The following is a 12,212-nucleotide window of genomic DNA, read 5'->3' as shown; positions in this document are numbered from 1 at the left end:
GAAATTTTGGCCGAAATGCATTGAGCAATCGAAAAAATCTTGTCCTTTGGAAGAGGTAGGTATTTCCCAGAATTGTTTCTCGTGGTGGCAAAACTTAAAAATGAAATATCGCCATGCATAGTAGCTAGTCTGTTTAAGACTTTAGTTCGAGCATCCCATCCCTCGCCATAGCCGAGCGGTATATTAAGGGAGAATATTCCAATCAGAGCATACGACATATCTTCCACATTAGTCGTCTTTCGCGCATCCATCCTTGCTAATATTTCAGCAGCATTTCCAGGACGATAGTAGAGACTGAGGTCTAGCTGGCAGAGGTGTACATTTTGTATCTCTGCCAATTCCTGCAAGGAAACAAGTTCTTCTCTCGAGTCTTTCGCAAGGATTCCATAAAGTAACCCTGCTGCAGCCCCTTCCTGTAAGCACCATCCTCTACTTTTCCATACATTTAGCGAGGTATCCGAGTCTAGTACCACTGCGCGACAGTTTGCATACCATTTGTACATCGAACGGTCAGTCTCGTCCAAATCTGAGAGACTAGACCTATCCATACATATGGTGTCTATCCAAACGTACCTTGCATGTTTTACGATAACTGACCTGATTCGTTCTAACTTTTTCGAATATGTGCTGATTCCTCTAACTTCTGCAGACACATTATCTTCAGAAGATGATTTCTCCATAATGTCCTTGTACTCAATTTCGCCATTTTCACTCCATCTATGGCTGATAAAGTAAACCTGTCGAATGTCAATGCTGTTTACAAGGGTGTCACTGTGTAAATCCCATACTCTAGGTAATATTCGCCTTTCTTTTCTGATATTCCAGATAGCAATTCCAACGGCTTTGGCGGCAGCTACTGGTGAAAGGGGTCGATGTTCATGACTAGAACCGCAATGGCATTTCCTTTCATGTAACTCCCGTTGATCTTTAGATCTCGTAAGATCTGTAATGAGAGCCGTTTCTGAGTATACGCTTAGAATCGCTTTGACGAGCATATCGGCATTATTGTATCCTCCTATCATACTGGTGACGGCTAGGCCAGCAATCAAAGTCCCACGCAAAGGAAGCGAGATATTCTCTTCCAAACAACCAAGGACTTCTGAGAATACCTGCGAGCTGACTTTGGGAGACGACATTCTGCATACGCACACGGCATTGATGAAACGAATCAAGAGATTCTTATGGTCAAACCAACCTGGTATAGATAGATAAGTCTTCTGTTTGGGCCGAGGTACAGCCAAAAGTCCTGGCTCCCTTATAATACTCATTTTGTTAAACTGAGCCGCCCATGGAGGAGAAGGACCATCCGGCTTGTTATTGAGTTTCAATACAAAAAGGGATTCGTTGTAATATAGCGTGACTCCACACCATTCAATTAGGTACTCCATCACTTTTGATGCCCACTTGGAAGTGGTTCTATCCAGTATTTGATTGAAATCGTAGGTGGTAGTCTCAGCAGCTACATCATAAATAGAATCGGATAATTCGCCTCCGAGTTCTTCAGACTCCATCATCGATGAGATAGACGATCTGTCTTCTGATAACGAAGGAGTCTGTGGCCTTGAACTTTCGTTGAATCTTACATGCAGTAACGATGGATCGTCTTCATCGCTGTCTTGATCATCTTGATATGTTGATTCCTTGAACAACGGTAGACCGTGATTATATTCATCCTCGATTGCACTTAAACTTTGTGCGTCACTATAGCCCACATCTTAAAAGTATGAAATTTTTAAAAATTCAATGAATTTTGGATTTCAATCTTTTAGTTGACCAGGTATTGGATACTTACTTTCAAAATTCTGTATTGTGTCGCCAGATATCCACTTCAACCAGTTAGCGACTACTTTTTCCTCTCGTAGCCTTTGATTTAAAGTCGGTGATTCACTCTGGTTTGATTGAGCTTGCGATTGTGACAGAGGGTAAGTGGTAAATTGTGAATCCGATTCAGCACCAGCTTTGATCAGCAAACCAGAAATGACTATATTGCCGTCCCGGAGTGCCAAGTCAAGTGGAGTAGCGCCAAATAAATTTCGAGCATTTAATCTGACATTCTGCTGCAGTAGCATGCTCACAATGATATCTTTGCCGGTTCTCACTGCTGTATGTAATGCTGTATCTCCTGCATCTCCCTTGGCATTGACTCTAACATTATGGTCCAGTAAAAGTTGAATCATGCTCAAGTTATTCCTCTGAATGGCACATTGTAAAGGTGTCGCTTTGATACCATGGATAACTGCATTGATATTGATATCGAAATTGATCAGAAGCTCTACAATCCGCAAGCTATCGCATTCCACTGCTGTGTGAAAAGCGGTCCTGCCATATTTGTTTCGAATCTCCATATTAACTCCTCTCTTGACGAGTAATTCTACTGCCGCTGAATTATTTCTTGAAACAGCATAATGGAGAGGTGTGTTGCCTTTATTGTCGATCGCTTCAATGTTACAGCCGCAATTCAGTAAAACGTGAAGTGCCTTCGACTTGTCCATCTGAACATAATGGTGTAGAACAGTTATGTTATTCCGTTGCTTACAACTTGCGTTCATATTGGCATTGTTATCCACCAGTAGTGCAACCATCTCTGGATGGTCGGCTGCTGAGAAAAGTGGAGTCATTCCATTGCTGTCCAAGTTCTCAAGATCCAATTTTACATCTTTCAGCAGAAGCGAGACCTTGTCAACATTTCCTTGTACTACAAACGTGTGCAGCATATCAACTGGATACTTTTCATTCTGCTTCATATCAGTTTGGTATCCAAGACCCATTTCCAAAATGTGGGTACGTCCTGCTTCAGTGGCGAACTTGGTTAAATGAGAAATTGGTTCGTCCGTGTCACCACCCATTGTCGCTCCATTTTCTAATAAAAATGAAACCATGTCGGCATGCCCTAAGGATGCGGCTATATGAAGCACAGTATGTCCATCGCGGTTGACTGCATTGATATTAGCCCCGATAGTAAGTACAGTCTTCATAACCTCCAGATTATGGTTCTCAGCGGCAACATGGAGTATGCTATTAATGCTCTTCGTTTTTCTGCTATAGATCGCACGTTTTTGCATCAATGTGGACACCTGATGAATCTTCCTATCCTCTGTAGCTTCTTTCAAAGGTGATCGTAAATTGGCGTCTTGTGTGTCAGTATTTTCTTTATACTCCAGTAATACAGAAATGATATCCAGATTTGCATTACTGGAAGCAATATAAAGCGGCGTCCATCCGTTCAAATCAGCCTTCTCAGTGTCAGCTGAGAGTTCCAATAAAAGGTAAACCATCTTAACATCTCCTCGTTGCGATGCAAGATAGAGAGGCGTATACCCAAGTATGGTTGATTGATTCACATCAGCTCCTTCCTTACACAATATGATTACGAGCTCATAGTAACCAAGATGCGCAGCAATATGCAGCGCTGTCCATCCTGTTTCATCAATTTTGTTAACGTCAGCTCCGAATTGCAAAAGTACAGTCAGCATTTTTGTGGATTTATACTTCGTCGCCAAGTGTAAAGGTGTACGTCGATTTTTATCGATAGCATTGACATAAGCTCCATGTTCTACTAGCACTGATATGGCAGAGTTGTTTTCCCAAAGCACTGCAAAGTGCAGAGGAGTCCGATAATTGGGGTCCTTTGCTTCAATGATGGCGCCATTATCGAGAAGAAGGAGTATGATACTATTATCTTTCTCAACGGCATAGTGTAGCGGTGTACAACCATATTTATCTATAGGATTGACATAAGCTCCAAATTCTAACAGCAATAAGACATTGGCTTCTTTTCCCATCATCGTTGAAAGGTGCAGAGGAGTCCAATCATCAGTGTCTTTTGCTTCAACGATCGCACCATACCTGAGAAGAAGGAGCAGCATTGTATCATCATCATTCTCGGCCGCAACGTGTAGAGGAGTTTGTCTCAAATTATTTCTGGACTCAATGTCTATTCCATCTTTCAACAATGATTCGGTAAAGCTCTTCAGCCCCAATGCCACTGCCTGATGAATATCCCGCATCCTGAAATGCGGTAACAATTCAGTTACCCTTTCCGAATCTTCGAACTTCGTGATGTGTGATGGCTTCCCATGATCGGAGTCGAGATGCATTTCGGCCACTTCCTTCGGTAACAAATCTTGGAACAAGTTGTCTTCGTTCATAACAGGAGATGTAGTGAGTACTTTACACGACCAAAAAGAACCCTAGCCACAAAGCGTACTTGATGTTCATTTTTCTCGCGAGCCTTTTCGATAAGACAGTCTAAGGCTGATAACGTGATAGCTTTCAAGGCTGTGTCACTATCAAGTCGTCTACACTTTTTGGGCATGACAAGTTTACTTCTTTACACTACGATTTGTACTTTTGACAAACTGCAGAACGGTACATATGTCAAAATACCAGTTTTTAGTTGGAGTAGCATCAGCGAATGAGTGAAGTACGATAAAATGGGCTGTCAAAGGGAGATGTGTAGGTGCTTATCTGACGCAGCAGATAGAAATTTGTACGCTCATCAACGCGAAAACAGCAGAGAACATTATCTATTCCCGCTCGTACAGTTAAGCCCGCACACAATCTAGCGGCTTCCTTTTCAAGTTCTCAGCACAGTGTAGCGTCCAAATCCAGGTATGGTTCTGCAGACAAATAGTATTCATAATCTTTGCAAGTACTGCAATGAGAAAGGTTTAGAAAAGATACCGATAAAAAAAAAGATCAACTTTGAGACCCAGGATGATAATGGCACAATTGGGAGTTATAGTGTAGCAGCCAGCGGAACCACAAAGATGCCTTTAGCGAATCACAGTCAAAATCTACCTCGGTGCCTGACGCACAGACGTCGGCGGTTTTAATGTTGATGTCAAGCACGCTGCCCCTTCATGAAACATAAGTAGCCCTGTGTAAGCAAAGTGGCAAGAAATTGGATTTATGTTAACGCGCTTTGCTAACATTAGATTCTCCGCATACTTTAGCCCTTAGATCTTTTCCAAGTGCTGGCCGAAGCCATGTCTCAGCCTGGCTCCCCAAGGGCTAAGAGGAGAGAGGAGAACTTCCAACCGCCGCCTGAAGAGACCAACTGTGAGGAGATACTTCTCATCCTGAACGTAAGTACTTACCTCTATTCTAATAACGCATACATCGTTTGAAATTCCAATTCATCTCTCCCTTCAATCAAGTGTAGGAATTCTTCGGCGACGGTTCGAAGGTTGTAGCCGGTGGGATCTCTGATCTTACCGGCTCAGCGGGAGCGCTATACGTATAGCAACGTTTCACTGCATATAAATTTGTTCGTCTTCTTGTGCCTTGGTAAGTACCTATTTTCAGAGTTAATGGTCTAGAAATAGGAAGATCTAACATACTTTTGCTTTGCAGAACTAATGTATAAAATACCATCAAATCAACATCCAATAACGGTAGTTGCGACACAAATAGTAAAGCACCAAGAGCAATACAATAAGGTAGAATATCAAATACAAGTAATGTAGTTTTTTGAGATCAAATTCGTAGTCTTTAAGACGCCTGACGTGAGTGAATAAAGCAAACCTCAAGTCGTTACCTATTCATAAAGACGTCATCTTCGTTGCATTAAATCAAATCATCATGCAAAGCTGTACTTGAAACCGTGAACCAACAGAGAGTGTCTTCTCATACTTATTAAATCGAGCCTGTTTGATTTCAGTTTATGAAAAGACCAAGTGAGTGCGATTTTTTTGCCCTCCATGCTGCTGACTCGGTCGGACATTTGGAGGTTGACAAACTATTTATTTGCAAGGGCCTGCTTTAGAGATTCATTTCTACAGCGGCGCTAAAGCTATTGACATTCTTTTACTCTGTCTTTGGGCATACTAATGTGGTTTTTTTTTGTTATATTAAAAAAAAAAATGAAGCTTAGCGAAGCAGAGACAATTTGATATTCATTTAGTGATATGAGATGGATGAGGTAACAACGTGTATATAAGAATTACGATCTTTGAATGTTATAACTTTTTTTTTGCATGAATATCAAAGAATGAATGGAAGGATATTTTCTTACGAGAGTATAGAAAGAATGAGATTGTTTGAAGAGGTGCGAGAGAAAGAAAATCGACAGGCAGAAACGCCAACTGAAGCTGAGATTGGGCTCACTGCGCAAAAGCTTGGAAAAGTCTTAAAACGGCAGTGCTGATGCGGTATACGTTTCGTACCCAGACTCACTCGCTTGCGTTTCACTACTTTCCTTTGGCAACTCCATGCAGCATCGTATACCTCTTACTCCTGCTGCTTGGAGCAACTGGCTAACATATGAGAAGCCAAGCCAGGAACGACAACACCAACATAACTTAATTCTCGTCTCTGACCCTTCACAACCCGTCATTGCCAACTCTGATAAAGAGAATCAGCAACCTCAAGTTCAATCCAATAGCCTTCATTTGTTATGCCTGATATGCCATGGCCGCTTTATCATAACAATAACAAGTCAATTGGAATCAGATTCTCGGACATGTACCGGCGTGGACTACAAGACCCACCATTTCCACCAAGACGGTGCCTACTCTGATCGCTGCTGTGGTTGCGACTTCCAAGTGACATGGGACTACAAAGACCCGTTGCTGGCTATGTCCGTCATAGAGAGCATGTCTGATACTCGTAAGGTCAATATTTCTTATGCAGACCATGCACAAGGACAAGTAGCTTCTGCTCCAACCGTCGCTTCTGCGCTCGCCACCATACTGGTTTACATACGCGATATGCTTACTGGCGTTCGGCGCAATATCAACATTCAGAACAAAAGCTTCGTTGTACGAATAGGTGCAGATAGCGCTAGGTAGGTTTAAAATGGCCATTGTGATCAAATGGGGGCACGTTCATCCCTTGAAGTGTAGTCGCTAATGATCTTTGTCATAGTACACAATTGTTCGGTACCTTGGGGTTCAAACTTGAGGAAAACATGTTAATATCAACTTTGGGGACTGAACCTGAAGATGAGCTGCTGTTGCAGATTGTGCGCCAAGAAATAGAAGCGACCCTGGCCAGCATCCGCAGTCCACATGGTTACCTCAGCATACCAGACGAAAGCATCGTCCCTCACTTTGAATCAGCTATCCCGGCATTAGAGACTTTCCTCGGAGGTCAATATGACCGAAGAACCGCAAACAGTACTGTTTCTACCAATGAAGAATTCAGCTTGCTTGGAGGTGTTCCAGATATGGCCGACAACGTCATAGTGTGGTTATATAGGCTATTAGTGAATGAACAACCGCAAAATCACTCTGGATGGTTGGATACCCTGGAAAAGATAGCGCAAGCAACTAAAAGTGAAGAGCTTCCAACAGAAGTGGCTATAGAACATAGCCAAGGTGTATTTGGTCTCACAGATGTAACCAGAGCCTATCAACACTTTGACCTTGCTGACCCACAAAATGTCGATGACGATTTAATTCTGGGCTTATACGACATCAAAGTAAGTTTTTGATCAAATTTTTAGAATTCTTTTCCAGATTATCTGGCCATGTGCTTTTTTGTAGAGAGGATCATTTACACCACTTTCAATAGATGACGGATGAGCCGGCCAATGCTAAACATCATCTGGACATGCTCCGTGTCATTGCAAACCATAGGCAGAGTGACAAACTGTTCCATTTACTCAGCTCTGTTGGCGACTATGAAAGACCGAAGAAGCTTAATGTCGATAAAACTGGTGAGTGGTGATGATGCAATGTGACCTTGGAAAAGCGATATACTCCCTTATTAATCTATTCGATACAGCATCTGATGTTCCTGCCGCACCGTTTACTGCGGAAGCAGCATTTTCAGAAACGTAAGTCCATTTCTACTTCTTTTTTTTTTTTTCAAATTTATGTGTGGTGGGTAGCGGGGATCGAGGCGGTGAGGTGACGACTGGGAGATCAACTGTGACAGCATTCGGTAGTCTTGTTCGACCAAACCCCCACCCAACTATCGGTCGATGACCTTAAAACCGCGTCCATTCATCCGATTCTGGATATGGTGATTCTTGTGAAAAGCGACAGTTAGCCTTCTTCTTAGGTTATCTGATGTGAACTAACAACAAACCGGTTTATGTCTATCTTCTATACTTGGGTTGTGGTTTCATGGCTATCTCTTCGATGTGGTGTGATGTGATTGGGGATATACAGTAAAAAGGTTTGGCAAATGGCCACCAACCGATTGAAATCTGAAGTATCACACGCAAAAGACATGTTGATGGAATACTCATCTTCTCCGCCCATTTTCTCCCTCCCTTCTACCAATCCTTCTTCTGCAATGGCTCATCATCATGTATACCTTCCTGGAAATGTCGGCATGTTCTCTCTTCCACCACCTCCAATGCATTCTGTCTCGGAAACTACAAAATCGTCCAAAAAAACCACACAACCCATATCTAAATCAACCACCAATTCCATCAAATCAAATCATTCAACCACGGATGTGACCATATCTGACAACTCCTCCATACTTACTGAAAAACGTTCGATACGATCCAATTCTACTGCGTCTATTGCCTCTCTTGCTGTTGCAAAATATTCCTCTGCTGTCAATGCCATCTCCAATGCCGTCGCTCCCGCTACTCTGGCTGCGACAAATGCTTTGGCAAATTTATCCAACTTAAATATGCCTCCTTACCATTACAGCCCAGTCGGTCTGAACAATATTGGAAATACGTGCTATTTAAATAGTTTGCTTCAGGTAGGAGGATATATACACAGTATGCCATTTCGTAATGCATTTACTGACATTGGGTGTTGCAGTATTATTTCACCTTGAAGGAACTTAGAGACACCGTCCTAGACATGGATATGTATGTAGAGCATGAAGATGACCCTGAATGGGAAGAAAAAAGAATAGGTGGCATCAAAGTCGGTCATAATGAAGTGAGACTCGCTAAACAATGTAAGTGAAGAGTCTCAATTGCTTCGCTGCGGAATTGAATTATGCTAAATTCATCTGCCATAGTTGTGACTCTGCTGAGGGAACTGTTCTTAAACTTGACTCATACGCATCAACTTTCCATTGCTCCACAAGAGAACCTAGCCTACATGGCCCTTACTAGCGCTGACGAAATTGCAAACTCTACTGAGAACTTTTTGGCTCCCATCACCACAGCTCAGCCCTCCTCCGATGAAACAAGCCTAGTGGGTCCTGTGAATGCCGATACCGGTAAAGAAAGCAATGCCAAGCAGGAACTGGAAGCTGTAGCCGAAGAGGAGGAAGCCGTGACACCTGATTCCCAAGGGAATGCCGAAGTACCAGAAGCCATGGATGTACTCACGGAAGAAAGTAATCCTGATACAATGGATGAAATTGTCACATCGGAAGCGGATGCCCAAGCTCCTTCTGTCCATGAGAATGATGTTTCTGAAAATGACAACATGAAGGTCGATGAAGAAGGCGACACGTCATCTACTGAACTGCAACTTGACCAAGATGAAGCTACACAGTCACCTCCTGATGAAACTAATCATGTGTCTAGCCAGCTACGAAGTACACCGTCCACAGAAACCCTTGCGACTACTGGAAGTCAAGCTACTGTTAACGAAGCAGTCGATATACCCCCATTGCCAGAACGAAGACCAGTGCCTCCTCCACCATCTTATGCCACCACAGAAGGTAAAGGCAAGGTCACCGAAAGCACCAATCCTTTCGAGTCAAATGTTCGTGCACAAGATCCATCCAAAATGTTATTTGGTCGCCAACAGGATGTAACAGGTAAATTCATTACGAAATAGGAGGCAGCATTGTTGTTGCATACAAGCTAATGTACGATTTAATATAGAATGCATGGGCAACTGCATGTACTTTTTTGAGGCGGCTTTACGACCCACAGCATCGGATGAAAGCTCGTCTGACGAGAAGACAGATCTAGTCAAGGAACTATTTTACGGAAAAGCCAGACAAATTCTATCCTACAACAACGAGGAGACCAACCAGCTGGTCACCAAGATTAAGGAAGAGGAGTTTTCTCATTTGATTGTGGATGCAGCGGAAGGCAAAAACTTGTACGATGGGCTCGATGAATACTTTTTCGCAGACGATGTTGATGACTATCAAGGAGGCAACTGTGCTGTCCGAGAGGTTGCTGTGACGCAATTTCCTCCCATTCTACAAGTGCAAGTGCAGGTAAATAGATTTGCAATAAGGCTCCGTCTGGCGCTGAGTAGAAAGAAAAAAAGGCTAATTTACAATTTTTTCAACTGCAGCGTGTCCAATTTGACCGCCGGTCGGCCAGAGTTTACAAGTCCAATGCTTTCGTACAGTTTGATGAAACTATCTACTTGGATCGCTACTTGGATAGTAATTTTGATACGCTAGCTGATCGACGCAAACGCGTTACTGAATGCCGAAAGGAAATCGATACTTACAAGGCTGATATCACTGAGCTGACTGAGAATAAGGTAAATGAGATAGAATGGCCAAGGGTTACAGTCCTTCATTACTGACCTTTAAAAATAGAAATACCCCATGCCTGTTGCAGAGATGCTAGAGATCACGACCAAGATATTACAAGATAATCAAGCTAATAGCAGCATTTCCAGTGAAGATCATGAAAAGGTCATGCGCATTTTGGAAGAAGAAATCAAAGCCGTCAAAAGTAAAATAAGTGGTAAATATTTCCCCCAAACAACAAGGGTCTACTAATTTGATTGTTATTATCATATGGTAATGATCGACGAGTGTTGACTTTGACCCACCTCACTTTCAGATCGGGAAAGTAGAATTGAGAGTCTCATAAAGGAAGTCAGTACCAAGTACGACGATTTACAAGAGTGTAAATACCAGCTACATGCAGTTTTTATTCATCAAGGTGAGTTCATGGTCCATCCAACCCAAACCAGGTCATACTACTGTTTGAGTCCTTATGGTATTGCCCTCTATCTAGGACAAGCCAATTACGGTCATTACTGGATATACATTCGGGACCATGTTGGTGGAAAATGGTGGAAGTATAATGATACAAATGTGAGTGAGGTCAATGAGGCCGAGATTTTCAAGGATACCACGGGTTCGACGGCCAATCCATACTTTTTAGTGTATGTGCGATCGTCAGGTAAGCAGGCATCTGATAAAAGTCCAGAAAACGATGATCTCATTACTAACAATGTATACTCAGATCTCGCTAAGCACGTTATGACCATCTGTCGAAAGAAACTCAGTCAATAAAAAACCGCCTTCTACATTTTTCTGGATAGTTCACTAACTCCGAAAGAACTGCGGTCATGACTAAAAAAGAGATGATGGATTACCATGGCAACATGACTGCCAAACGACAGATCAAGGAGGTCATGCCTTCTGACACGTACCTTATTAAAGACATGTCTTCTGCACAATAAATAGATTTTAACCCATGCACGTTTTCCACTTTACGTGGTGCTCACGTTGACTGCTGATTGTGCGGAGAATGAAGCATCTCGAAAAATTTGCTAGGAACAACAAAAAAATTATATAAGCAGCTGCCGCTGGCTGAGAAATCCCCCTTTTATTCTTCAGTCTCTCACTTACACATAAAGAAAAGATGGATCTCAACTGGTGTGTCATCTGCGATCAACATGTCGATGAAGCAGTAAGTATGAACCCACAGCTTTCGTCCAACATAACCGCAACTAACCCGTATCTTCAGTTGGACTCTTCTCTCTACTGTAGTGACCTTTGCAGATTGAAGGATCAAAAAAACGCAACCACAGTCAATCTTTCAACGTCACCTTCCACTTCCCTCAACTTGAACACAGCCAATCGTATGATGAAGACGCCGTTCTTGATCTCTCGTTTGGCTAAGAAGCCAACGGCGGTTGCCCTCAGCACTACTTCCTATCCTTGGGTTCCTCTGTACCGCAAGCGTCATGGTATTGCTGTTGCACGTCGTTGTGTTCCCGCTCCTGTCAGTACGTTGGCCACCAAACCCTTCGCCCCCTTGGTGGTATAAACTCTTCCTTCTATGAAATTTTCTTTTTTGCTCTTCTTATACGTCGGTATTCAGGAATGACTGTAAATATCCCCCCCCCCACTTTTTTTCTCTCATAACGTTTTTTCATCGAAAGCCCCAAAAAAAAGAAGCTCACAAAAAAACATCAAAAGAAAAAAAACCAGCACACAAACTACTCCACAAAAGCATTTATTATGATCTATATTATGTATACTATTACTTCTCATTTGCATACCTGATACCGCAATCAAATCCACACTCCAATAAATAACATAAAAGCAATTGCATTTTCCATATTAACCATCCTAAAATT

General features: G+C 42.5%; 3 protein-coding genes across 3 annotated transcripts; 2 read left to right on the top strand and 1 right to left on the bottom strand.

Annotated features, from left to right (window-relative positions):
* Positions 1–158: 158 nt before the first annotated feature.
* On the bottom strand, positions 159–680 carry K450DRAFT_178084 (uncharacterized protein; the record flags this gene model as incomplete). The annotated part of the gene is made up of 1 exon (XM_051584284.1): positions 159–680. A coding segment is annotated over one exon (522 nt), but the record flags the coding sequence as incomplete, so codon positions are not given.
* Positions 681–6,176: 5,496 nt separating this feature from the next.
* On the top strand, positions 6,177–11,434 carry K450DRAFT_252948 (uncharacterized protein). The gene is made up of 12 exons (XM_051590959.1): positions 6,177–6,787; positions 6,868–7,423; positions 7,516–7,660; positions 7,729–7,780; positions 8,613–8,667; positions 8,730–8,871; positions 8,935–9,687; positions 9,755–10,098; positions 10,179–10,373; positions 10,432–10,582; positions 10,682–10,783; positions 10,859–11,434. Exons 1-12 carry the CDS (start codon positions 6,213–6,215, stop codon positions 11,137–11,139), a joined length of 3,351 nt encoding a protein of 1,116 aa, XP_051442254.1. The 5' UTR covers positions 6,177–6,212; the 3' UTR covers positions 11,140–11,434.
* Positions 11,433–12,212, top strand: K450DRAFT_282761 (uncharacterized protein). The gene is made up of 2 exons (XM_051593451.1): positions 11,433–11,539; positions 11,597–12,212. Exons 1-2 carry the CDS (start codon positions 11,492–11,494, stop codon positions 11,897–11,899), a joined length of 351 nt encoding a protein of 116 aa, XP_051442253.1. The 5' UTR covers positions 11,433–11,491; the 3' UTR covers positions 11,900–12,212.

Source organism: Umbelopsis ramanniana (genome assembly GCF_025399195.1).
Source record: "Umbelopsis ramanniana AG unplaced genomic scaffold K450scaffold_52, whole genome shotgun sequence".
NCBI classification, from domain to species: Eukaryota; Fungi; Mucoromycota; class Umbelopsidomycetes; order Umbelopsidales; family Umbelopsidaceae; genus Umbelopsis; species Umbelopsis ramanniana.
Note: the sequence above shows the minus strand (reverse complement) of the source record. Positions and strands in the feature narration are given on the sequence as shown.